Source organism: Ceratotherium simum, chromosome 3 (genome assembly GCF_057802395.1).
Source record: "Ceratotherium simum simum isolate JZ-2026a chromosome 3, ASM5780239v1, whole genome shotgun sequence".
Classification (NCBI taxonomy): domain Eukaryota; kingdom Metazoa; phylum Chordata; class Mammalia; order Perissodactyla; family Rhinocerotidae; genus Ceratotherium; species Ceratotherium simum.
The window spans coordinates 96,934,050-96,958,412 of NC_141902.1; the positions used below are offsets into that span (position 1 = coordinate 96,934,050).

Sequence of the window (24,363 nt, forward strand, 5' to 3'; positions counted from 1 at the left end):
CTTCACTCAGTGGTGGAAAAGTTGGCTACATGCAGAATTTAAAAGAGCAGAGGGATAGAATTCATTGGTGGAAACTGCGCTACTCCCAGTGGACCCTTTGCAGGAGTGTCTGCTGAGTACTGTCGGTTTTTAAAAATAAGATTTTCCAGAGGGAATCGCGACTTCTGCGGCCTTGGCTCTCACACAGGATGGCGGGGTCCATGGGACAGGAGGCTGGTTATGCGCTGGGGGCAAGGGGCTAACCTTTCGGTCAAGAGCAAAGACAGTTTTTAAAATGAGCCTTCTCACTATGGAAACATGTTTTTTAAAAAAGGGAACAATTGCAAAAGGGTTGTAGAGGAGAAGCCAGAATTGGACTTCTGTGGGAGATGGCTTTCCCTAGGCCTGGCATAGAGCGAAGAGAGAGAATAATTGAAAACAGCCGGGGTCAGATGGCTCAGCTTAGCTTCGGTAATTGTGCTCAGGACAGTGGAACCAGCTATTGCTCCCTGAGGGAATCAATGTCCGAGGAGCCTGGGGGCCAGCCTGTGCCACTCCCCGGCTCCATCTTCCTTCAAAGGGTTGGAACTAATGAGCTCTCTCTGACTTTGCCCCAGGCTCTACGCACTTGCGCCAAACTCTTTGCAGATTTTCTCTGCCTCCAGTGCATCCTCCACGAGACAGCCCTGTGTGTCTCTTCTGGAGGCTTCCCGGGGAAGCAGGCAGAGGTTTCCAACATGGGATCAGCTGCTCTCACTTCCCAGCAGAACATCCAAAGGATCTGCTTTTCCCTGGAAACTGCTCTCCTACTCCCAAGAGGCCTTTTCCCCAAACCATGATGCTGTTTGCTCTTCAGTTCTATCTTCCTCAGAGTGTTGGGGTGGGAAGGGGTCTCCTCTCACACACAGGAGGGACTGTGCCTCAAAGAGAGATGAGAGCTCATCATCATCACAGCTCTCAGCCAGTGTTCAGACCCACCACGGCTGAGCTGTCACCTATATAGAAACTGCTGAATTGCAGAGAAATAGATAGTTCCTTCCCTTTAAAGGAGTTTGAAAAACTTCCAGACTGCGTGCTGGGGAGCAGGATCCATAAGTACTCCCTCCCTCCCTCCTTCCTTCCCTCCTTCTCTCTCTCCCTCCCTCGCACCTTCCTTCCTTCTCTCCCTGCCTCCGTCCCTCCCTCCTTCCTTCCCTCTTTTCTCCCTCCTTCCTCCCTCCCTGCCTTTTCATTCATTTCATTCAGCAAGCACTTGAGGGGGAACTATATGGGTCTGTCACCATGCTGGACAGAACTAACCTACTGGAGGAAAGGCCACCCTATTTCCCTCTGGATAAAATACACTTACCTCCCTGGAGAACTTTGAGAGGGTAAGTAACCCTATGGAGAAAGGGACACATTGATACAATGTGTTTCCCGTTTCTGAGTTCTCTGACAGGGTCCTAGATCAAAGGGAAGTCTTAACGTTTGGTCACTCCTGCCCTGGGCTATTTTTTGTCTTGAACTGGGGAGTGACTGAGAGATAAGAAATGAAAAGAGAAAATGTATGGTTCCTTCTCTTTCTAAGAGAGTCTCTTTAATAGGATTTTGTGGGATCTGCAGCCGGGACTGGTCGTATGCATGTCTGTATGCACTGGAGACAGGACTAGAGGAATGGCACGGCCTCCAGGCCTGTTTCCCAGCTGGTAAAGGGAGCAGGTAGTGTTGAAGTCAGTCTTATACCTGTCATCTTTCTTCCTCTACACTGGGACCTCCTGGGGCGGAGAGACCACACCTCATTCATTCTGAGCCTCACTGGGGCTTGGCACAGAGTAGGGGCGTTTGCCTGGCCCCTGAATGAATGAATGAATGGTGGATGAGCACCTCACACGTCCCTGCCAGCTGACCTTCCCTGCACCAACATAAGGTGGAATGTTCCCAGATGTGAAGGTAAATTTTACGTGTCGAGGGGGCGGAGGGTTACCCAGATAACTGGTAAAATTTCTGGGTGTGTCTGAGGGGATGTTTCCAGAAGAGATTAGCATTTGGATCAGTAGACTGAGTAAAGATGATCCGCCCTCCCCAGTGTGGGTGGGCATCGTCCAGTCCGTGGAGGGCCGCAATAGAACAGAAAGGCACAGGAAGGGCAAATTCTCTCTCTGCTGCAGCTGGGACATCATCTCCTCCAGCCCTCGGACACTGGTGCTCCTGGCTCTTGGGCCTGTGGACTCAGACAGGGATACACACCGTCGACCCCTGGTTCGCAGGCCTTGGGGCCTGGACCGGAACTGCACCCCTGGCTCTCCTGGGCCTACAGCTTGCAGAGGGCAGGTCTGGGGATTTTCTCAGCCTCCACAGTCACAGGAGCCAGTCCCTCACCATAAATCTCCTTCTGTGTATCTCCATATATCCTCTTGGCTCTGTTTCTCTGGAGAACCCTGACTAACGCACCTGGGAAAACATCCCCACCAAGACCCAGACTGCAGGAGTCCAGGGAGCCAGCTGACGTCAGAGTGACAAGGAGAGAGCACCAGTCGGAGCCATCAGGAAAGACACTCTGCAGCCTGCTGAGGGAAAAACTAAAGGCACGCGCAGGACCCTGAGACGGGCCCCTCCGCGGGCCCTGCACTTGCAGTGGCCTGGAAGGCGATCCTAATCCATCTATGCGCAGCCTCCAGCGGGGCCATCAGGACCCCTCTACAAGACCACTGCCCCCGAGAAAGGAGGAAGCAGGACAGGCGTCTCTCCTCAGCATGCATCGCCCCCACGACGGTGCCGGAGGTCAGGACTTGGCCACCCTGGAATCTGTCTCTCTACCTCGGTTGCTTTCTCTGAGGACACTTGACCTCCCCCACTACCTGCCTAAAGAATTTGACACGGTAACTCCTTCCTGGAACAGATCTTCTATCTGATGGCTGTAATATAAGGTCAAATAGATGTTACAATAGGAAGGGCACCAACAAGCCCATCTTATCGGAAGTTCTGTCTCTCTGGCCACATTCTCTGGATGGCCCTGCAAGGAGTTGCCAGACAATCATTTGCATTTATAAGGGAAATCTCCATTTGTAAAGGTATCTCCCTCTCTGTTTTGGGAAGAGGAGGGATGACCTCATTTCTAGAAACTTATCAAAGAAACTTATCAATGTGGAAAGTGAGGGCTTAAATCTGCATGATAACCTTACTCTTGTTTACTGTGCTGTAGTGGTGATCTCCTGTAACTGACTCCCCCACCCCCAACATCCTCCTTTGTCATTGGCTGAACATGGTATTTAAGACGAGAATTTCTGCTATTGTGTCGAGAAACGCAGTGTTCCTGCTTTCTCCCATGTATACATGTTATTAAACTTGGTATTATTTTCTCCTGCTAACCTGTCTTGTTAATTATTTGGCCAGCTATAAGAACCTTAAGGGAAAGGGCAGAGGGAGATTCTTCCTCTTCCTCCAACACTGTGGATTGAAATAAGTGGTCAGCGGCACAAACCTACACACGGATGTCCACGCAGCGTTGTCAACAGTGGGGAGGAGTGACCAGCAGGAGCACAAATGCCCTGGCTCAGAACTTAGACTCAGGGCAACCCACCCTAGTGTGTATGGCAGAGCTGCCACACAAGCAAAGGCTTCGAGTGGAGATGACCGTGCTCACCACTGCGAGGACTAGAGAAAACAATTCTGCAGAGGGACTGAGCTCATTGCCTGGCACACAGCATGACTCAAAAAAGTAAGTTTTGGGCCGGCCCCGTGGCTTAGCGGTTAAGTGTGTGCGCTCCACTGCCGGCGGCCCAGGTTTGGATCCCGGGCGCGCATCGACGCACCGCTTCTCTGGCCATGCTCCCACATACAGCAACTAGAAGGATGTCCAGCTATGATATACAACTATCTACTGGGGCTTTGGGGGGGAAAAAAATAAATAAATAATAATAAAAAAGTAAGAGTTTAAACAACCCAAATGTACCTCAATGGGAGATTTATTAAATATATTATGGTACATTCGCACAATGGAACATTCTGCAGCCAATAACAAAAATAAAATAGATCTACATACATGGATATGGAAAGAAGTCCACAATATACTGTAAAGCTAAGAAATGCCAGAAAATAGTTGTATAGAGTAGTTTTATTTATAAAAGTGTACTTGTATGAATAAACATGAAACTGGTAATGATTTTTTTTTTGGAAGGTGCAGTAAGGTGCTGGGGGCTGGTATTTATAAGGAACTTTTCCTTTCTACTTTGTAATTTCCTACACCTGATTTCTTATTACAACAATTGTGTATCACAATTATAACCAGAAAAATAAAGGTTTTCTATTTCAAGGAACACAATTGAAATTTATGGATAATTTTTGTCAGTTAGTAGTTCTGATTAACTGTATAATAATTTTCTTAGATTCTAAAATATCTGGTTGAAATTTTTATTGAGATTGCCTTAGATTTACAGATGAATTTGGGGAGAAAGTCTTCCCACCTGGGAACATTTTTTAATGGTTGTTTTGTTTTTATATTTGTTTAAATTTTCTTTTCAGACCTTCAATCAAATTTTATATTCTTCTTCATATAGGCTCTAAATATCTCTAATTACATATTTCACAGCACTTTTTCTACTTTGAATGGAACCATTTGTAAAATATATCTTCTAGTTGGTTATTGCTGATATACAAGTAAGTTATGACTTTTTTGCCTATTTATTTCAAAACTAGCAAGCTTACAGATCTCGCTGATTAATTCTAGTAACTACTCAAGAGCTTCTCTTGAGTTTCCAATTGTGTGATCTCTGAATGTTAATAAACTTGCTTCATTTAAAAATATTGATACCACTTATTTCATTTTAGTTTCTAATTTTTCTGACTAAAGTTTCCAGGACATTAGTAAATAATAGCTGCAATAGAGGTGTTCCATGTCTTTTCCTAGACATCACTGGAAATTCCTCTCACGTTTTCTGGCAAGGAGGATCTTGACTGGTATATCGAGATAAAATTATTTTTTATCATATTAAGGAACTATTCCACTAATTGTAATTTGGGAAAAGTTTTCGCCCAGAGTGGATGTTGTTTCTCGAAGGCTCTCCTAGCTCCTGGCAGTGTGGGTATCCTTCCTCTTCTGATTTCTCAACACGAAGAAACATATCAATGGCTTTCTTAAGACTGAGCCACCGATATTTTGTTGTCCTTTTAAGTCTCATTAGGTCACAGTGTGCACTTCTTTTAACAAAGAACTGGATTTGGTTTGCTAATGTTTTGTTTAGGATTTCTGTATCTCTATTCACAAATAGAAATGGTCTGTCCTTCGTTTTGTGCTGTGTTAGGTTATGCTGGCACTGTAAAAAGAATCGGGAGGCCAAACACCTCTTCCTACTCTCTGAAATAATTTAATAGTTTAAAATACAGCTAGTCCATAAAAGCTTGAAATAATTTTTCCATAAAATCTTCTGGTCCTGGCATCACTTTTGAGGAGGTTCTTTGAGACTTTCCATTGCTTCCTTGGTTATTGGTCTATTCAATTTTGAAAAATCTTTTCCTTTGTTAATTTTGATGACTTACACTGTCATAAAAGGACCCTTTCATTTTCAAATTTGTTAGTACAGAGCTGTCCATCATAGACTCGCAATTTTAAAATTTTTCTGTGAAACTCTACACGGCACATGCGTTCTCTCTCATAATCAGGCTGCATTTCTGCTGGACCCCTGCCTTTTTGCTTTGATTTACCCTGACTGGAAGGGATCTGTCCTATTGGTCCTTTCAAAGGACTCATTCTTAGAATTAGGGGAAACTCTTCCTTTTGGTTTGCTTTGCAATGTAGTTATTTCTGCTTGAGTTTTATTACTTTCCCTTCCTGCTTTTCTTATATTTGTTTTGTTCTTTTTTCTGTCTTCTAGACTTTAATATTTACTTCCCTTATATCCATTCTTTTTGTTTTAGAAATGCCAGCTTATCATACAGTGGTTACCTGCTCTGGCTTTAGAGCCCACAAGACCTGGGTTCAAATCCCAGTCCAAGTATTCACTAAGTGTCTGACCTTGAAAATCTGCTTAACCTCTCTGTGACTCAGTTTTGTTATCTGTAAAATGGGGATGATCCTAGTCGCCACCTCATAGCAACTTTGTGATAATAAATTGAAATACTAGATGTAAATCCCTTAGCACAGTGTATGGGGTGGTTATAATTGCCACCGTTGTCATCATCATCATTATGATTTAAAGCTAGACATTCTGCTCTGAGTATCCCTTTGGCCACAATCCATGAATTTTGAAAAGTGATGTTCTAATTGTTGTTATTTTACAAGTGGTTTGCAATTGCAGTTTTGATTTCCAATTTAAACTCAGTTCTTTAAAAGACTGCTGTTATTGTTAATGACATGTGGTTGAATTTCCAAGATTTAGCCTTTTTGATCTTGTGATTTTTTTATTAGAAAATTCCAGTTTAATTGCATTGTGGCCACAGGATATGACTAGACACTTTATTTTTTGGAATTTATTGAGGTTTACTTTGTAAGCCAGTATGTGATGTGACTAAGCGTTTTAAATATTCTGTGCATATTTGGAAAGAATGTTTATTCTCTGTTTGGAGTTTCAAAAATGTATATATTCTGGTGTGATATTAAAATACATATATAAAAATATATATTCAATCTTGCAAGCCCTAGAATTCAAAACCTCAAACTCTTTATTTATATTTTATCTAATTAATCTGAAAAAGCTTAAAGTAATGTGCATTGAAATGTGGCACCATATTCTGTAATATATTTCCAAAATTTTTTGTTTTACATATTTTAATGCCTTTCTTGGGTGCATAAAGTTTTCCGATTTTCATGTCTCCCTTGTGTATTCTTCTTTTTATCATTTTGTAAAAGTACTTCTTGATCTATTTGATGGTTGCCTCAATTTTTATTTTGTCTGACAGAACTAACACTGCCAACTCACTCTCTTTTAATCTGCATTTGCACATTTCCCCATCCCTTTATTTTTAACTTTATGCGATTTAGTTTTAATTGCATCTCTTGAAAGTGGAATGTAATTGAATTGTGAGGGAGAGTTTGTTTCTTTAGGTTTTTATATTTCTCTTTTTTAAGCTGAATCTAGGAGTCTTCCTTTTTTAAATATATAATCTTATATCTTATACTATAGCTATCTTAAACATATTTAATATATAACCTGATATCTTACATCCTAATAGATACATCTTTCTTCTGACATGTTTTGTTTTGCTTTCTTAATCGGCGCCTCATTGCTTCCTTTTCTTGCTTTCCAGTCAAGTTATTCTCTCTTTCTTGTCTTGCCTGATGAATTAGAGATTATACGTCCTGTTTTTATATTCCTGGTGGCTCCATAAAGAAATCTGAAAGTGATGTTTGAGCCTACATTTTTCCTCTTCGTCCACTCCAAGGATGACCCTGTCTCAAGGTGAGGTTCTGGGAAGGCTCTCACTTCCTTCTGATCCCAACCTCTCAGTCTCACAGTTCAGAGCAAACGGTTGTTTGGGGGACATCAAGTATCACCTCTTTCAAGATTATTTTTATCCTTTGTATTATTTCAAAATCCTCTTAAGAACAATGATTGAGACTTAACTAAGTTTGTCTTGTTTTGTGGCCCAAAGGTCACCTCTTTCCTCACCACCATCTGCCCCAACCACCTTCTCCGGCCTCTTGCTCTGCTCCCTTCCAGAACTCATCCTGCTCTGCTGAACTCCTTAGTCTCCTGACTGTCCCATGCTTTCTCTGGCCCCCAGGCCTTGGCACAGGCGGTCCCCAATGCCCTGCAAACTCTCTAAAACCTTTGATTATGCTAAATTTTCATCATGCTTTAGATCCCATTTTTAGATAACACTTCTTTGAAATAAAACCACACCCCCACCCAGACCCCACTGTTGTCTTAGGTGCCCTCTGCGTGCTCTGAAAGCCGTTCTCCCACCGGAATGGCGTGGCTCCACTGCAGTGGCTTGTTCAGCCTTGGTCTGAACCTCCCGGAGGGCAGGGGCTTGTCTACCGTGTTCAGAGCTGAACCGCCAGGCCTGGCTCAGTGGATGCTTCTTATCACCCGCTCCATAAATACGTGTTAAATGACTAAGGATGCCTGCATTTGATGTATAAAGACGTTCCCTGGCCAGATAAAATGTATAAAGTACAACCAGACCTTTTATAGACTCTGCATGATAACTTTGCCTGGGCTATCCCTTATGGGGAAGAAATAGTTCACATATAACCCCATCTCTGGACAAATCTAGTGAGTTGTCCATGCTTATTTGCAGTATATTTTGAGTGACCATGAAGATACATGGACTACTGTGCAGGCATGGATGAGAATAAGGTAAATCTTTTTGTGCTACCTAGACAAAGTGAAAAAAATGTTGCAGGGCAGTGTGTGTGTGTGTGTGTGTGCGTATGTGTGTGTGTGTGTGTATGTTTGGAGACAGAAAAAATCAGAAAAAATACTCACCAAACTGTTATCAGTGATTATCTCTGAACAATAGGCTGGATGATGGATGAAAACTGGTCACTATAAATTTTACTAATCATCACATTTGTATCAAAAGCAAAACTTAACAGTAGAAATTAAAATACAAAGTGGCACTATCATAAATCAGTAATAAATTTGCATACATCATTTAATTACAACTTGAAAATGAAAAAAGAAAAAAAGATAAAAACAATAACAAATCTAAAACAAACAAACTCGAAGTACGACCTGCTCGCTAGAAGAGCCAGTTCAAAAAAGATGCTCAAAACACCCGGGTGTTAGGTTAGCTAGCTCCCTTCCTGGGGAGCTGAGATCAGGGGCATTACACTGCCTCCAGCGATCTCTAGGTAGGACTGAGAGGAGAGGCAAAGAAATGCAAAATCACAGCTACAAACCGCACAGAGCCTTTGGCCTGAAAGAACTTTTCAGACTTTGTGGTCCAACTGCTGTCACTGTGTGCATGTATGAGTGTGTGTGTGTGTGTGTGTGTGTGTGTGTGTGTGTGTGTACAAATGGTTATTTTGGGTTTTGGTTTTGGGGAGAGATTATATATCATCTCTTTCAAGATTATTTTTATTTCTCTCTTTCTCTCACCACACAGACACACACATTTTTGTTACCCACTCTTGACACTCAACACAGGGGAAGCACATAGCCCAGATATTGCTTTAGTAAATGCAACAGGTCTCCTGCCTCCATCAACAACTGCTCCAGGGCTGGAATTGGCTACCAGCACCCATGGAGGGTGTGGAGAGGAAGGAGAGGAGGGAAGGCTCCGGAGGCCAGAGGGCCTGCCCACGTTCCCCACCCTCACCACGTTACCACCGCTCAAGGTCTCCTCCTCCATTGAATAAAAGGGCAGAACAGGAAGAGAGATCGACTCACAGCTGACTTAGGTCTGGGATCTCTGCCTCAGAGGATGGGGAGAAGGCCATCTTGTTGAAGGAGAAAATCAGGAATATTTTGGGCTTAAAATGCTCTCCTTACACATTCCCAGCATTCCAAATCCTCCCCCATGTTCTATAACACTGTTTTTGAAACTTTGTAAATCTTGACTTACAGTAAGAATTTACATTTTACATCATAATACATACCACACAAACACATATAAGAAAGATATGTATATAAACATTTATAAATATATACATAAATATATAATATATATATAACTGAAACAAAAGTTTCATGAAATAATACCCTTACTATGGTATAATAAAAAACATGACAAAAAATGTAAAATATGATTTTGCTAAGAACCTGATGCATTCCGATATACGCTATTCTTTTTTTCTTTTTTAAAAGAAAATGTTGGTCTCAACCCACTAAAGTGATTTTCAATCCACTAATGGGCCATGTTTGAAAACCACTATTCTAAAGTTTTCTCTGATTTCTTATGGGAATTTCATATGGGAGTATTTGCTTTGATTCCTCACTTAGGCTCCTTCTGAGCCACCGAATCTTTCCATGTGTATATTGATTTTGCTGCATTTGCTCATCCTTACTCAGAGACCTATGCTTCTCCAGACTTGAGAGCTGGGATGGATTCCAAAGTTCCCTGTTCTCATCTTTCATACGCAGAGGAAAGAGCCTAGGTTTACTCGAGCTTCCTCTGCCAGATGGGAGCTGCTCTGAGCAGCAGGGAAGGTGCACCAGCCCCAGCCGTCCCAGCAGTGAGGAGAGCTTCTGGATCTCTGGAAGAGCATGTCTGCAGTGGCAGCCTCAGGTGGGCCTGGCAGGACAGCCATGTCCTAGCTGCTGTAGCTGTCCACTTTAGGAGCATTTCTAGCTCGGCTGTGCATACCACATCCATGTCAAGTCTCAGCCAGAAGCAAGACTCATGGAGATCCCTGCTCTGGATGGTCCCCAGCACCTGGGTCACTGCACAGAGGCACTGCCAGCCCTACAGGCTGCTCCCGCCCATGGGCACCCTCTCCTCCAGCATCTCCAATGTGACAAGCACAGCAGCCCCCAGTGGGCTCTGCCCTCCCACCCAGGTGGCCTGCTCCTCCACAGGCTGTCCTCAGCACCCGCCTGCTCTGCGCTTTTTCAAGCAGACCCTTCAACGTTTCTTCCATACACTGGGCAACCTCGCCTAGCTCACAAGACCAATATAGATTTGTCCTTATTTCAATCAGAATCCAAAAGAAGAACTTGAAGTAAATTCCTAATTTCACACTGACTTCCTAACCAGACTCCAGGCTTCTAGAACTCTTTGTTTATTTTGCCTCACTGGATGTTTTTCTTCCCACTTAAATGAGTGTGTTGCTATTCACACTAATTTGTGTCTTAGTATCAAAAGCATCTTATATATGAAAACATGTTGCCAGCCCAAATGGGCCATACAAATATAAGGTACTATTACGATAGTTGCTATTGTTGTTGTTGTTTACATTGTTGTTTACATTGTTCATTTATTTATGCAGCAAATATTTTCTGAGATTCATTGCGTGTCAGGCACTGATGATGTAAAGGATGAAGATGTGGTCTTTTACAGCCTGTTGGAGAAGATAGATATGTCAATAGATAACATTCCTAGCGTGTAAAGTTTAATAATAAAGGCTTGATCAAGTGCCACGGTCTGATGTGACTTTCTGGATGGCCTCATCAAGGAATTAGCCTATGAGCTGAGGCTTATCAGCTGGAGGGGGGTTTTCCATGTGGAGAAGGAAAGGCAGACGTGTCATGGGAAAGCATTTCAAGGAGAGAGAAGAGTATGTGCAAAGGCAAAAAGCCGTAAAAGGCCTTTCTGTATTCAGATCGGAGCACATCTCTGGGTGGCACCAGAGCCTGGGAGGGTGAGCAGGGAGGAAGGAGGCTGCATTGCCAGTTTAGGCTGCTGAGCAATCATGGAGACCAAGGAGCCCCTTAACGAACAAAGACCCTGTCCTGCTGAGGGGTGGATTTCATTTCAAAGTGCACCCTCCCCCCTTCACCTGCAAACCCCGGGGGCCAAAGCTGGGCCCAGACAGGGGTGGGGAGGAGGTTGGCAAGAGGGCGGGTCTCAACTTTCTGGTCTGCCTTCTGCCAGAATAATTCTGCTCCTAACTGTTGACATACGGGTTTTCAGGAAAGATTTCAATTCTAAAAAGTTTTCCATGGATAAAAAGAACTAGAAAACAACTGCTGTAGGGAATTATAATCCAACGGAATTGGAGGAATCTGCTGGGTTACCGCCCTCTCTGACAGCAGAAAGCAAACAAGTTTATCAACCCAAAGAACACCAACTCTAGGACCAAACCAGCTCAGGAGTTAGTCACGGGACCCTTGTCTGAAGCGAACAGAGTGACTGACGGGAACACTCTTCCCATGACCAGCATCGGAGCTGCCCGTGTGCTGTGCCCACCGGGGAGAGGAAGAGCCTGGTGGGCAGCAGGAAGGCCTCCTCTGGGTGCCTGCTCTCCCTCCCTCTCCCTTCCCTTCTTCCACCTCCTTCCACATCCTCAGTCCCAAGGATGAGGCCTCGGCTGACAAGTCGGAAACCCCAGAACCAGAAGCTCCGATACGCAGAGCAAAGAGGAGTGACAGCCCTGTCCCCACCCCAACCTCCCGAAGCCGCTTCCTCCTCACCTCACTGTGCGACACGGTGGCACAGGATTCCTCTCCAGGTGATTCTGGCTTCTGCTCCTGCTCTGACCCCAGCACAGCTTCCAAATATGAAATTAAGTTCCAGCAACCAAGACCCTGCCCCAAGCAGGTCAAGGAGGCCAGCCTCCTGCCTCAGTTAACAGCCACCTGGTTGGAGGGACCGTCACTCACCTGAGCCCACCTGCCTCCCTGCTCACAGCCCCTGCGGCTGCCACCTCCTGCATTTCTCTCTCCAACTGCTCAGCAGGGATCAAGGCCCAGGTATCCCAGGACAGCCTGGAGCCCAGGCCTGGGGCAGAGTCGGCAAGGAGTGAGAAATGGACGCTCCTTTCCCACACAGAGGCTGGTCTCCAAGTCAGATCCCACGCGCCGATGGCTGGGGTGCTGTGAGTCAGACACTGCCTCCACCATCTGCTCTGGACAGGTGACTCGGGGCAAATGTGTCCAGTCTGGCTCGGGTGTGTGCAAAGACCCCCGACCTGAGCCATCTGACTGCTCCCTGGGAACGGGCTCGGTCCAGAAGGCGGCTGCCAGTGCTGGGAAGCTCAGCCTCAGAAGCAAGTCCCCCATCTGCTGGGTTAGCAGAGAACACCCAGGAGGCCAGCCCAGCCCAGAACCCAGAACCCCAGTGAGGCTCCTTGTGCCGGCCCCGTCTGCCCCTACCTTCCTTGGACACCCGGGAGTGGCTAGGAGGGCAGGAAGGTGACAAACATCACTCAGTGCCTATAATGTGCCTGGCACACAGCTAGGAGCTCTACACAAACGTCAGCTGACACAACCCTGCCATCAGTCCAGTGAATGTTATCACTCCACTTGACAGCTGAAGAAATCTCTGCACAAAAGTTCATCGAGCACCGATTATGCACCAGGCCTGGTGACCTTGGGTCATAGCCCATCACCAGCTCAGCAAAGCCCAGCAACTCCCCCAAGGTCACAGCTATAAGTTCTCAAGCCAGGAGTTTACTCAGGACGCCTCTGATGCCACAGCCCCACGTCTTTCACATCGGCATCACATTGACCTCCATGCCAGGCTGTCCCTCCAAGGACAAACTGGCTCTCAGGAGCTTATGCAACTCAGTGGTTTTCAAAGTCTGGTCCCCAAACCAGCAGCAACAGCACCGTCTGCTAGAAAGTCAGATTCTCAGGCTGCTCCTCAGTCTTCCCGGATCAGAAGCTCTGAGGGTGGGCCTGGCACTCTGCATTTCTGAAAGCCCCTAGGTGATTCTGGTGCAGGCTCTACTTTGAGAACCACTGCCCTGACTTAAACAGAGCATGTTGAGAACCACAGCATAAAGGGACAAGGCGCTTCTGTTTGTCCTAGCAGGATCATCGCCACGTGACCAGGGTGCTTTTCCCCCGCATGTCCCCTTGGAGAGCCTAATCTAAGGGTGACATTTAACCCAGCTGCCCCCTAAAGAGCATCCCACACATCTGTCCCCAGCACAGCCTCTGTGAGCTGTTTGTATGTGCCGAGCTGGGACTTCTGTGTGGCCCTCTCCTCTAAAGAACGGGCTGTTTTCCGACGCTCACCACCAAATGTTTCAGGGCTTCCCGGGGGGCTTTAATGAGGGTGTAGGTGCAACCCTGTAGGAAGCCCTCGGAATTCCGTGCAAGGCAGCGGAGATCTGGCCACTGCTGGGGGCTGCAGGCGTGGTCACAAGGGGAGCACGTTGGATACAAAGCTCCTTTGTCAGTGGGTGTGTGGGACAGCTCCACATTGCAGGGCTGGGTCTGGAGGGTGGTGGAAAACTTCTCAAGTGCGGGCAGCATGGGCCTCAGTCAGCTCCGCTTGCTCTGCTCACATCCACAGCCTCGCTCCACTCCCTGGGCGCGGCACGGCGTGGCACAGCTGGGGCTCGGGCCCAGGCCTCAGTCCCCAAGGCTGTGTCACCCTGGCAGAAAGGCTGAGGGAGGCACCCCAGGCCTGTGGAGGCCAGCCTTGCCCTCCCCAGATCCTGAGGCCTGCAAGAACCCCACAGCCTCTCTCCTACACCAGGCCTGAGCCTTCCCTTGTCACTAGTCCCTGCATCAGGTTCCTGCCTCTCCCTCTATCATCAGATGATCATTCTCGCTCACTCTCAGAAGGTGAATTTATTCCAAACTGTAGCTGAGACTCTACCCAGACCCTCACTGACGCAGGGCAGTTTGCATCTCGGGGTGGGATCTGTATTACACCTGCGCCCTCCAGACCACCTCCAGAAAACGAGAGTCTTCCCATGGCCACCAACACTCTCCATAGACCAGTGCCTCGTGTGCCTGAGGAAAGCGAGGAAGACGCAGCTGGAGAGCACCTTCTGGGTTGGAATTGGGGCGCCAGTGGCACGCCGAGCTCAGCCAGCCTCGGTCAATTCTCAGCTTTAGCAGATGAGTCATCTGCCGAATGGAATTAAAACCTCCTCCCACAGAGCGTTATCGAGGGAATGAAGGGAGGAAGAGGAAGCACCTGCCAACGGCTCTACGGAGACGACTCTTAGAAACAACCACACGCTCCTCTCCTCATTATTTTAATTTTTCCTTAGCAGGAAAACCAATCAAAATTCACCTCCGTGTGATCTCCCCTGTGTACCTGCAGATGTGTGTGCAGACACACACACGCACACACCTCCATTTTCAGTTATATACAGAGCGGCTGCCACGTGTGGGCAGCTTTCCATGTGTTAGAGACTCGAATGAGCGCTTTATTTCCTTTATCCTCCCGTCAACTCCATGAAGTAGGTCCTGTTTTTATACTCATTTTACAGGTAGAGCGACTAGCACTCAGAGAAAAGCAGCTGGCCTTTCTAGGGCGCACAGTCGCGGTGGCAGAGCGGCACCTTAGACCCTGTCTGTGTGCCTCACACCCTTTGGCCACACTCCCGGGGGACACTGTCCTCGAGGTCTGGGTAGAGGTGGACATTCCAGGGGGAAGGCAGCTCGCCTTGCTGGTCCTTCCAGCTCATGGAGCCCAGAAATCTGCTTAACAAGTGATTCTGATGCTTGCTAAAGTTTCATTACCAATGACCTAAATTATAATGCATGGACGACGCTGAAAACCACGGCATAAAGTGACCAGACACACCTGCATGTCCCACCAGGACTTGTGCTGGGTGACCAGGTGCCTTTCCCACATGTCCCCCTGGAAAGCCAGCATCGTCTGGGGTTATACCAAGAGATCTATTGATATGGTGACATTTTAATTTATTTTTAAAAACTATATGTCTATATTTTCTTCTGATGTCTTTTCCCCTTTGGTTTTTTTAATTACAAAAGAAATTCATCTTTGCTGTAGCAAGTCAAAATATTCAGAAAGGAAAAGGAAAAGTGTTTTCTTTCTAAAATACGACAACAGGATCACCTCCTATTCTGATCAGATAGCAAAATAAAGAAGGCAGGGCGTGGAGTCAGAGCAAGGTTGAGACCCCAGCTTGGCACCGGCCAGCTCTGTGAACTTGGCCGAGTCTCTTTGCCTTTCCGAACCTCAGTTTCCTCCTCCACAATATGCGAACAATAATTCAATAATCTGACAGGGCTGATCAGAGGTCTAAGCAAGGAACAATCCAGTGTTATTTAAAAATTCTCAGGAATTCTTTATGCTGTGAACTTTGGGACATGAGAACTGTATTGTTATGATGCAGAATATAATCTAACAGTTTCAACTAGAAATGTAACACCATAATATAATGATAACAAATTCTCTACCTATTTAACACTTTCAACTTACAATCAGAGAGAGTTGAAGCCAGGACTTTACAATTTAACTGTACGCCCTTGTCTATGGGTGCAGACACTGAGGCCCGGTTACATGGCCTCATGGCCATGCCCAAGGTCAAGTTACATGGCCATACCCGTGGTCTCCAAGTTAGGACTTGTTGGTCTCCTGACTCCTCCTCCAGGGCCCTTCCCTTCTCCCCTGACCCACAACAACATGTGGATTCAAACCAAAGTCCTCACTTTGTAGGAACATTCTAGCTGACTTGCATATAGACCACATTGCTCTCCCTCTGGCCTTCCCTTCTTTTACTTCATCCATCCTGGGCTTGTATCCTTTCAAAATAACATTCCATCACTGATATACTACACAATTAGGACAAGCCACTGGAGCCAGTCCTCGGTGCATATGCCACCCACATGCCGACAACTCCCATGCACATCTCCAGCCTTGGACTTTCCTCTGAGTTCTAAACTCTCCTCCTACCACATGCTTAACGTCTCCACCTGGGGTCTAACAGATATTTCAAAATTAACACCATCGAATGGTACTCTTGATTTCCCCAGTGAAATATATCCCACCCCAGGCTTCCATATTTTGGTAGTTGTCACCATAATCCACTCAATTGCACAAGCCGAAAACCCCAGTATCAAGGAGTTAAGAACACGGGCTCTGGAGCCAGAATTCCTGGATTCATGTCACAGGTCTGTCCCTGGCCACATCATACTCATGGGCAGGCGCTGAGGCACATCTCTGTGGATTGGCTTACTCGTCTCTGGGATAGTTACTGCCCTAGGACCTATCTCACAGGGAGGCCATAGGACTAAACGTAGTAACTCTTGTAGAGGTCTTAGAAAAGTGCCTTCCAGAATAAGCCCTCGATGAGTATTGGCTTTTATTAATCTTGATTTCTTCCTCTCTCTGACCCTCCACATTCCACTCAATTTGTCAACAATTCCTGTCGGCTCTACTCCCAGAAGACATCCCTAATCCACGCACTTCTCTCCATCCTCACTGTCATCTTAACTCAACCACCATTGCCTCTTGTCTGATTACTATACTTATCAGCTGACTGGGCTTCTGGCTCCTTCTTGGGCCTGATAAGCCATTTCCACCAATAACCAGGTAGGTTTTTTAAAAATGTAAAATGGACCATGACATTCACCTACATAAAACCCTCCAAGGACTTTGCATTGCTTTTTTAAATTAAAAAAAAAAAATTTTTTTTTTTGTGGGGAAGATCAGCCCTGAGCTAACATCTATTGCCAGTCCTCCTTGTTTTTTTCCCTTTTTCCCCCCATAAGCCCCAACAGATAGCTGTATGTCATAGTTGCACATCCTTCTAGTTGCTGTATGTGGGACGCCGCCTCAGCATGGCCGGACTAGCGGTGTGTTGGTGCGCACCCGGGATCCGAACCTGGGCTGCCAGTAGTGGAGTGCGTGCACTTAACCGCTAAGCCACAGGGCCGGCCCAAAAAATATTTTAAAGCTTTAATTTTTAGAGCAGTTTTAAGTTTAGAGAAAACCGTACAGAAAGTATAGTGAGCTCCCATATACTCCACACAGTTTCTCCTATTATTAACATCTTGTATTATTGTGGTACATTCTTACAATTGGTAAAGCAATATTGAGACATTATTATTAATGGAAGTCCATAGTTGACATTAGGGTTCACTCTGTGTTATACCATTCTACGGACTTTGACAAGCGCATGATGTCATGTATCCTCTGTTACACTATCATGCAGAAAGTGTGTCACTCCCCTAAAGATGCCCAGTGCCCCACTTATTCATCACTCCCAAGACTGCACTCCTTTTTCAAAATAAAATCCAAACTCCTTAGCATGTCCCAGAAGATTGATCCCACCCCTGTTTGTCTTCCGTTTCTTGATCAAGCCAAGCCCATGTCACCCTGAGGCTTTGTCCAAGCTGTTCCCTCTTCCAGGAAGGTTCCACTTCCAGAACTTCATATGGCTGGCTCCTTACTGCCTCGATACCCTAAATGTGGCCTTTCTTGTCCACTCAATCTAAACCAGCCCCCAGGCACTCCCTACTACATCCCCCTTTTTTCTTTCTTCATAGACCTTGTCACCATCCAAAGGTGTCTTGTTCGTCTATTCGGGTTCTTGTGTACCGTCTGTCTGCGGCATCAGGTGTGGCAGCACCCCAGGGAGGAATCTGTCAGCCTTGTGCACTGCAGGGTCTCCAGCTCCAGGACCTCCCTGGCCCATAAGGGCTCCGTAAACATTTACTGGATGAATCAACCCAAAACTGAATGAATAGATTAGTGACTAATGCCATGTAATGAGCTTCTGCATTTGTTTGTATCAGAGTTTATAAAGAGCTCTTCCATTTTCTTAATCTAATTTATGTGATTAGGCTCAGATTTGAATGGAACTTAAAAAACATATTCACACTCTCTCTCCGGTTCCTGAAAGCCACAGATTAGGAAACAGCAAGAATGTTCTCTCCAAGGGAAGAGAGTTCATTTCCGAGAGCTTCGGTAACCCTTTGGATTGGACAAGCAGGGTCCTTTGGTTTAACCCACAGCGATAGGCGGGAGGAAAACACTTGGAGATGCAGCGCCCTGAGTGATGGATGATTGTCACAACCACTTCCATTCCCAGGGCAGCAGGTGCTGGCCGCTCGCTGTACTCCACAGCTAACCTGCAGCGCTGGTGCCACGAGTTATCCCTCTGTTCCTGAGGGAGGAAGGAGAAAGAGGAAGCAGGGGCCATCAACCGACTTTCCCAAGGCACAGAGCCAGGATTTGAGCCCAAGGCTATCTGACAGCAAAGTCCAGGCAACCCTTGTTCTTGGAATAAAGGCTGAATAAATAAACCATGCCAGGTTGAGCGATCTGGAAGTCCCTACCCACCGCAGTCAGCCCAGTCCCGGCGACGGGCTTAGAAAGGGTTAAACGCCACGGTGGGGGGAGGGGTCTTGGTCTGGCAGTGCTTTTCCAAGGCCGAGATTAGGAAGGTTTGCGCGGCATGCGTCCCCTCCGCACGGCAGCAAGAAAAGGCCAGGTTTTAATGAGTGACACACCCTGGGGGGATGGGGGAGGGGAGGGTTGGGTGGAATATTTTCACTCAGCGAGACAGTGGCGGGAATGGTGCATACAGTTTGGGGTCTCCCCTTTTGCAAGAGTGTGGAAACGGCTGATCTCTCAGCTATTCTGTCTCTTCCAGGTCACCAGGGAGCCCCCAGCCAGGCGGACTTTGGCCCAGCCCCCTCCCACGTGTTTTCAGACTGACAAGGGGTGAGCCGAGGTGGAGGCGGCAAGTCCCCCCTTGCAGCCTTTCTGCCCACACAATTATCTGAGGAATGCCGCTTCCTGCCCCGCATCAGAAAACAACATTTTTAAAGATGAAGAAATCCCTACTTTCTTTTCTTAATTTGTTATTGTCGTGACATGACTGACTCAACAAGTAAAAATTTTAAATCCCTGCCGGAGATCACAAGCACGTCCCCCCAAGCTTGAAGCTCCTCTGGCTGCTTCGAGCCTTCGCCCACCCCCGCACCTCGGCGCACGCTGCCCCTTCCAACTCACAGACCCCCTGCTTCCTGGCCAACTGGCAGGGGTTTTTCAAGGTTTGTCTCAGAGGCACCCCTTCCAGGAAGTCTACCTTGACACCCCCTCCCAACTTACCAAGCAAATTAGGAGCTGTCCTTCTGCGCCCTCAAGCACTCCATGCTGATCTCTCTCATCCGTGTCTTACCTAGTACATGAGTTTCTTAATGCCAGGGACTGTGTCTTATGTCTCTCTCTCTGAAGCCCTACACAGTCCCTGGCACAAAGTGGATGCTAAATAGCTGTTAGAAGAAGGGGTGAGAAGAGGAAAAGAAAGAGGAGAAAAAGGCAGGAAGGAAAGAGGGAGAGAGGGCCCTTTGTGGTCAGACACATAGATACAGGTATGATAATACAAATAGATAAATGAGTATAACTAGCCACAGGCCACTCTAGCACAGGAGGCACAGTGTGCACGGAAAGAGCACTGGTCCAGGAGTCCAGAGGCCTGAGTTCTTGTCCCCAGGCTGCTGTTAACTGACTGTGTGACCTGGGATAAGCCACCCTCTTCTCTGAGCTTCAGGTTTCTCATTTGTAAAGTGCAGCATTATAAGACTTGAATAAGAATGCCCTCACCGCCTGACACACGATAGTGGTCAACAGCCATCAGCTCTGCCTTGACCTCAACTCCGCTCTGCCCGCAGCACCCCTCCACCATCCACAATGGGAAGGACAGAACAGCAGGTGCAGGAGCCAGAAGTCCCTCCGTTTGGACCCCTTCCACTTCTGTCTCATGCCTTCATAGCAAGTCAGACAGCTGAAAGCACGTCCACCGTACACTGCCTGCAACCCATTTTGGCTGCTTCTGTGTTCACCTTCCCAGTGAAAAATGCACTCACTGCCACCAATTCCTGGGCCAGTCTGGAATGCAGCAGGAAGTATAAAGGCAGCCCTCATGGGAATAGCTTGGTACCCGTCACCCGGACTCAAGATCCGTGGGGGCCCCATGTGTGGCTCCAGAACACACGAGTGTATACAGAGCCCTGACATGTTCTCCCATCACCCGAGAGGTCCAGCTCCTGTGACAGGGCATCTGCTCCATCTCTCTGTCCTGATCTGTTCCTGACCCCACTGTCAGAACCCAGAGCCCCAACCATAACCCCATGCCCAGAGACAGCCTGCACCACTATCTCCATCTGGCTTCCCTTCAGCACAGAATGACCTGCTGCTTGGTGCTGCTCCCGTCTCCCAGAACCCCAGCCAAAGTCTGCACTGGAGCCCATCATGAGGCCCGCCCAGCAGAGCTGGGGGCCTTTCCAACCAAGGGTTCTGCTCCCATGACCAAGGCAGGACAAACAGGTTCTGTGCTTTACTAAACCAGGCCTTTAAATCTAGTGACACACTATAGGTTATTAGTTAAAACCTAAAGCAACTGAGAAGGGGGCATGGGAGAACTTTCTGGGGTGATGGTAATGTTCTGTATCATGCTAAGAGTTTGTCTTACAGAGCTGTATCTATTTTTCAAAATTAATTGAACGGTACACTTAAGATATGCACGTTTTGCTGTATGTAAATTTTACCTAAAAGAGGAACAGTAAACAAATACTGAACTCAAGTTAATTACACACATGCTGGAGTGTTTAGAAGTGAACTGTAGTAATGCCTGAAACTTACTTGGAAATGTATCAAAAAATAAGATGGGTGCATGGATGGATAGAGGGATGGACAGATGGATGGACACATGATAAGGCAAATACAGTAAAATATTACCTGTAGAATCTAGAGAGTAGGTATCTGCTCGTGAACTACAATTCTTTACACTTTTCTATGTGTTTGAACATTTTTTATAACAATGTTTTGGAAAAATATAATTGAAAGCAAGCTGAACAGTCCTGGGGAATGGTTAAGTGAATTATGGTGCAGGCATCTGACGTGGTTTTCTGAGGCCATAAAGGTGGCAGCTCTGCTTACTTTGTAGGAACCAAGAAGCCCCACGTCAAGTGGAAGCATCAGCATGGGAATCAGCACGCACGTGTGGAAGGACACTGTTAGCATTTTTCAGCCTCAATACAGCATGCTGAGAGCACGGGCTTTAGAGTGAAACGGACCTGCCTGGGTTCAAACCTCAGTCCTGCCACTCACTATTTGGATAAACTCCCCGCGCCTCCTTTTTGTTCTTCTGTAAAATAAAGACCACCGCGTTTGCCTCATAGGGTTGTGGGGAAGATCAAAAGAGTCAGTGCCCACGACAGTCCCAGGCCCCCATGGCTGGTGCTCAGGGGGAAGGAAATGCTGGTATGACAGAGCGATTTCCAGGATGCACACTTGCGGACTGGCCACCAGGTGTGGAGAACAGAGACAAGGGAGAAAAGGGGTCATGAGAGGGGCTTGCCCCACCAACAAAAAGCTTATTCCCTGAGCTAACAAGTCACCATGATTATTTTTTAAAAGATGCTGCAAGAACAACAGACGGAATGAAGCACTAAACACGCTCACGGGGCTGGATTAAGCTGGTCTGATTTGAGACAGCTATCTTTTCTCATCCCTGTTCTATGACGTGCTGTTCCCTTGACCTAGAGCTTGCTTCTCCACCCCTGCCCTGGAACTAACTCCCAAACACCCTTCAGAAAATAGCCCAAATAGCACCTTCTCAGGGAAGCCCCCCCTGACCCACCAGAAGAGGCCAGTTCCCCCATCAGAGTCTCCCATAGCTCTTAACTCTCTTTGTCATTATATTTGTGTATGTGTGACTGTTTGTCCAATGCCTCCCATTAGATCCTCCGAGCCCAGCACAGTGCCTGGAGCATCGAATGCTCTAAATAAATAATTTGTTGAAAATGTGTTCCAAGTGTTTGAGAAAGTGACTTCATTCTTTGTGGATTGAAAAATAAGTAGAAAATTGGTAGTGGGCTGGGGAGGACAGTAAAATAAATCCAGCTACAGGCGGGAATGCAAACTGGTGCAGCCTCTATGGAAAACAGTATGGACATTCCTCAAAAAATTAAAAATAGAAATACCTTATGATCCAGCTATCCCACTACTGGGTATCTACCCAACAAACCTGAAATCAACAATCCAAAGAGGCTTATGCACCCCTATGTTCATTGCGGAATTATTCACTATAGCCAAGACGTGGAAGCCACCCAAGTGTCCCTCGACTGACAATTGGGTAAAGAAGATGTGGTATGTATATACAATGGAATAGTCCTCAGCCATAAAAAAAAAAAGACAAAATCATGCCATTTGCAACAACATGGGTGGACCTGGAGGGTATTACGTTAAGTGAAATAAGCCAGACAGAGAACCACAAACACTTTATGACCGCTCTCATATGTGGAATATAAACCAACACACGAACAGAGAGAACAGTTTGGTGGTTACCAGGGGAAAGCAAGTTGGGGAGTGGGCACAAGGGGTGAAGGGACACATTTATATGGTGACTGACAAATAATAATGTACAACTGGAATCTCACAGTGTTATAAACTATTATGACATCAATAAAAAATTTAAAAAAGTAAATAAATAAATCCAGCTACGTCCATGTTTGTCCTGAGCGACATTATATGGCTGGTAACTATTAGAGATGTATGGCAGTGTCTCTGGTGGTTTTACTTTTTCCTTGGGAGAAATGTCGGGGTGGGGGGATAAGGTGTGCAAACCCACTCCCCACCCTCCAGCCCTAGGCAGAGCCTCCCTCTGCTTCTCACAGGCCCGGCCCTCCCTGCTGACAGCTGGCCACGGGAAGTCACAAGTCACAAGTCACATGGGAAGTCCCCAGGCATTTGATTCCATTTCTAGCAGAAGGAATCAAGGCACCTGTGGAGCAGATCATGTGGCCTGACTTTCGATGGGGACACCACCAACCACCACGTCACAAGCTCAGAATCTGCACGTGTGAAATGGCAGAGCTGGAAGGGTTCTGAGAGGCCGTCTCTACTCCAACACCCTTCCTCCCAATTTCTAGATGGGACGATGAGTCTCAGACATGGAAAGGGCCTATCCAAGGTCACATTGCTGGTAAGAATTTAACTGGACAGGCGTCCATGCATTTAATCCCCAATCTTCCAACAGCTGAACTCAGAGAAAAGACGTCTCTCGGTCAACGTTACTGAGTGATGCTGTGGAGTGTCACCCAGATCAGTTCCCAGCCCCAGGACTGAGGCACTCATTCCACAGCTGACAGAAGGGTTGCCTGTGACCCTCATAGCTGAGTCTCTCTCTGGAATTACCTTCAGCTGAAGACAGCTGCCTTGCCCAAGGTTATGCCCCAGCCCCAGGGGCAGCCTGCACGCAGTGACGGGTCATTGCAGGGGTACAAACCCCATGGGGTCAGCTAGAGCATCACAGCCCAACTTCTCCCTCTGCCTAATTCTGCTCCCTCACCCCTTAGAGGTGTTGTTCCCGAGGACACTCTCCAATGACCTTCCTACGCACAAATCTCCATCTCAGAGTCTGTTACCAGGGAAACCCAACCCAGTCAGAGGCAGGAAGTGGCAAGCCCTCCCTGTGAATAGGATGCCTTCATCAAACAGTGAGCACCTACAATATACCAGGTCAAGTCCAGCCCTCAGAGATCCCCTAGTGTAAGCAAATGCGCCCACGTAGTCTACATCCCAAGGGAGACCTCCTGAATGCTTGGCCCACTTTCTGCGGGAGAGGGGGCCACAGCTGCCCAGGCTGGAGCCCTCTTTCTCCCACCCCAAGCCTGGGTGCTCTGTGAGGGCTACCGGGTCAGCAGGGAGCAGCCTGCGTCCGGGTGCCGACACGTGCTCTGTACTACATGTGTGCGGCTCAGGCCAGTTCACAGGCTTTATCTCCCTTATTGCTTCTGTAGACCTGTGACATAGGAGTTTATGATCCCTGTTTTGCAGAAGAGGAAACTGAGGCACAGAGAAGTAAAATACCTTTCCCCAAATCAGAGCCAAGCTTCCCTCCCAGGTGGCACAGCCCCGGTTCCTGGTCCCTACACTCCACTGCCTTTCTTCAGAGTTCAGAGACCCTTTAATGGAACCAAACCAAATGGATCCCAGAGTTCTAGCCATATCTTCCCTATCTTCCTGGAGCTGGAAAAGTCAGAATGTGCCTTCCACTTGCCTTGTTCTCCCTTTTAAAGAAAACCACGTGTTTACGTTCTTATGCCAAAGTTACAACAGAGCTGAGGTTTTGCCAGTGTT

At 46.9% G+C, this 24,363-nt stretch overlaps 1 protein-coding gene and 1 long non-coding RNA gene across 9 annotated transcripts in view; one reads left to right on the forward strand and one right to left on the reverse strand.

Annotated features, from left to right (window-relative positions):
• The window catches only part of IL16 (interleukin 16), a 111,339-nt gene that overhangs the window by 85,732 nt on the left and 1,244 nt on the right, over positions 1 to 24,363 (reverse strand). For 4 of the 5 annotated variants that reach the window (XM_087429038.1, XM_087429036.1, XM_004432002.3 and 1 more), the window contains exon 1: positions 1,328 to 2,188. The exons of the other annotated variant lie outside the window; for it this stretch is intronic. In XM_087429038.1, the coding sequence (XP_087285164.1) occupies positions 1,328 to 1,379 (52 nt within the window). In that variant the 5' untranslated portion in view covers positions 1,380 to 2,188. Of the gene's footprint in view, positions 1 to 1,327; positions 2,189 to 24,363 lie in introns of those variants that run through there. 5 annotated transcript variants of the gene reach the window in all.
• LOC147917699 (uncharacterized) lies at positions 995 to 10,975 on the forward strand. 4 transcript variants are annotated; one of them, XR_015551655.1, is made up of 7 exons: positions 999 to 1,349; positions 1,563 to 1,908; positions 2,127 to 3,676; positions 4,547 to 4,614; positions 7,241 to 7,352; positions 8,197 to 8,255; positions 9,912 to 10,975. It is a non-coding gene; the product is annotated as an uncharacterized LOC147917699 (long non-coding RNA). The 4 variants fall into 4 exon arrangements; XR_015551653.1 differs by having other exon boundaries at positions 995 to 1,349; positions 2,127 to 4,614; XR_015551654.1 differs by having other exon boundaries at positions 995 to 1,349; positions 2,127 to 4,614; positions 9,984 to 10,975.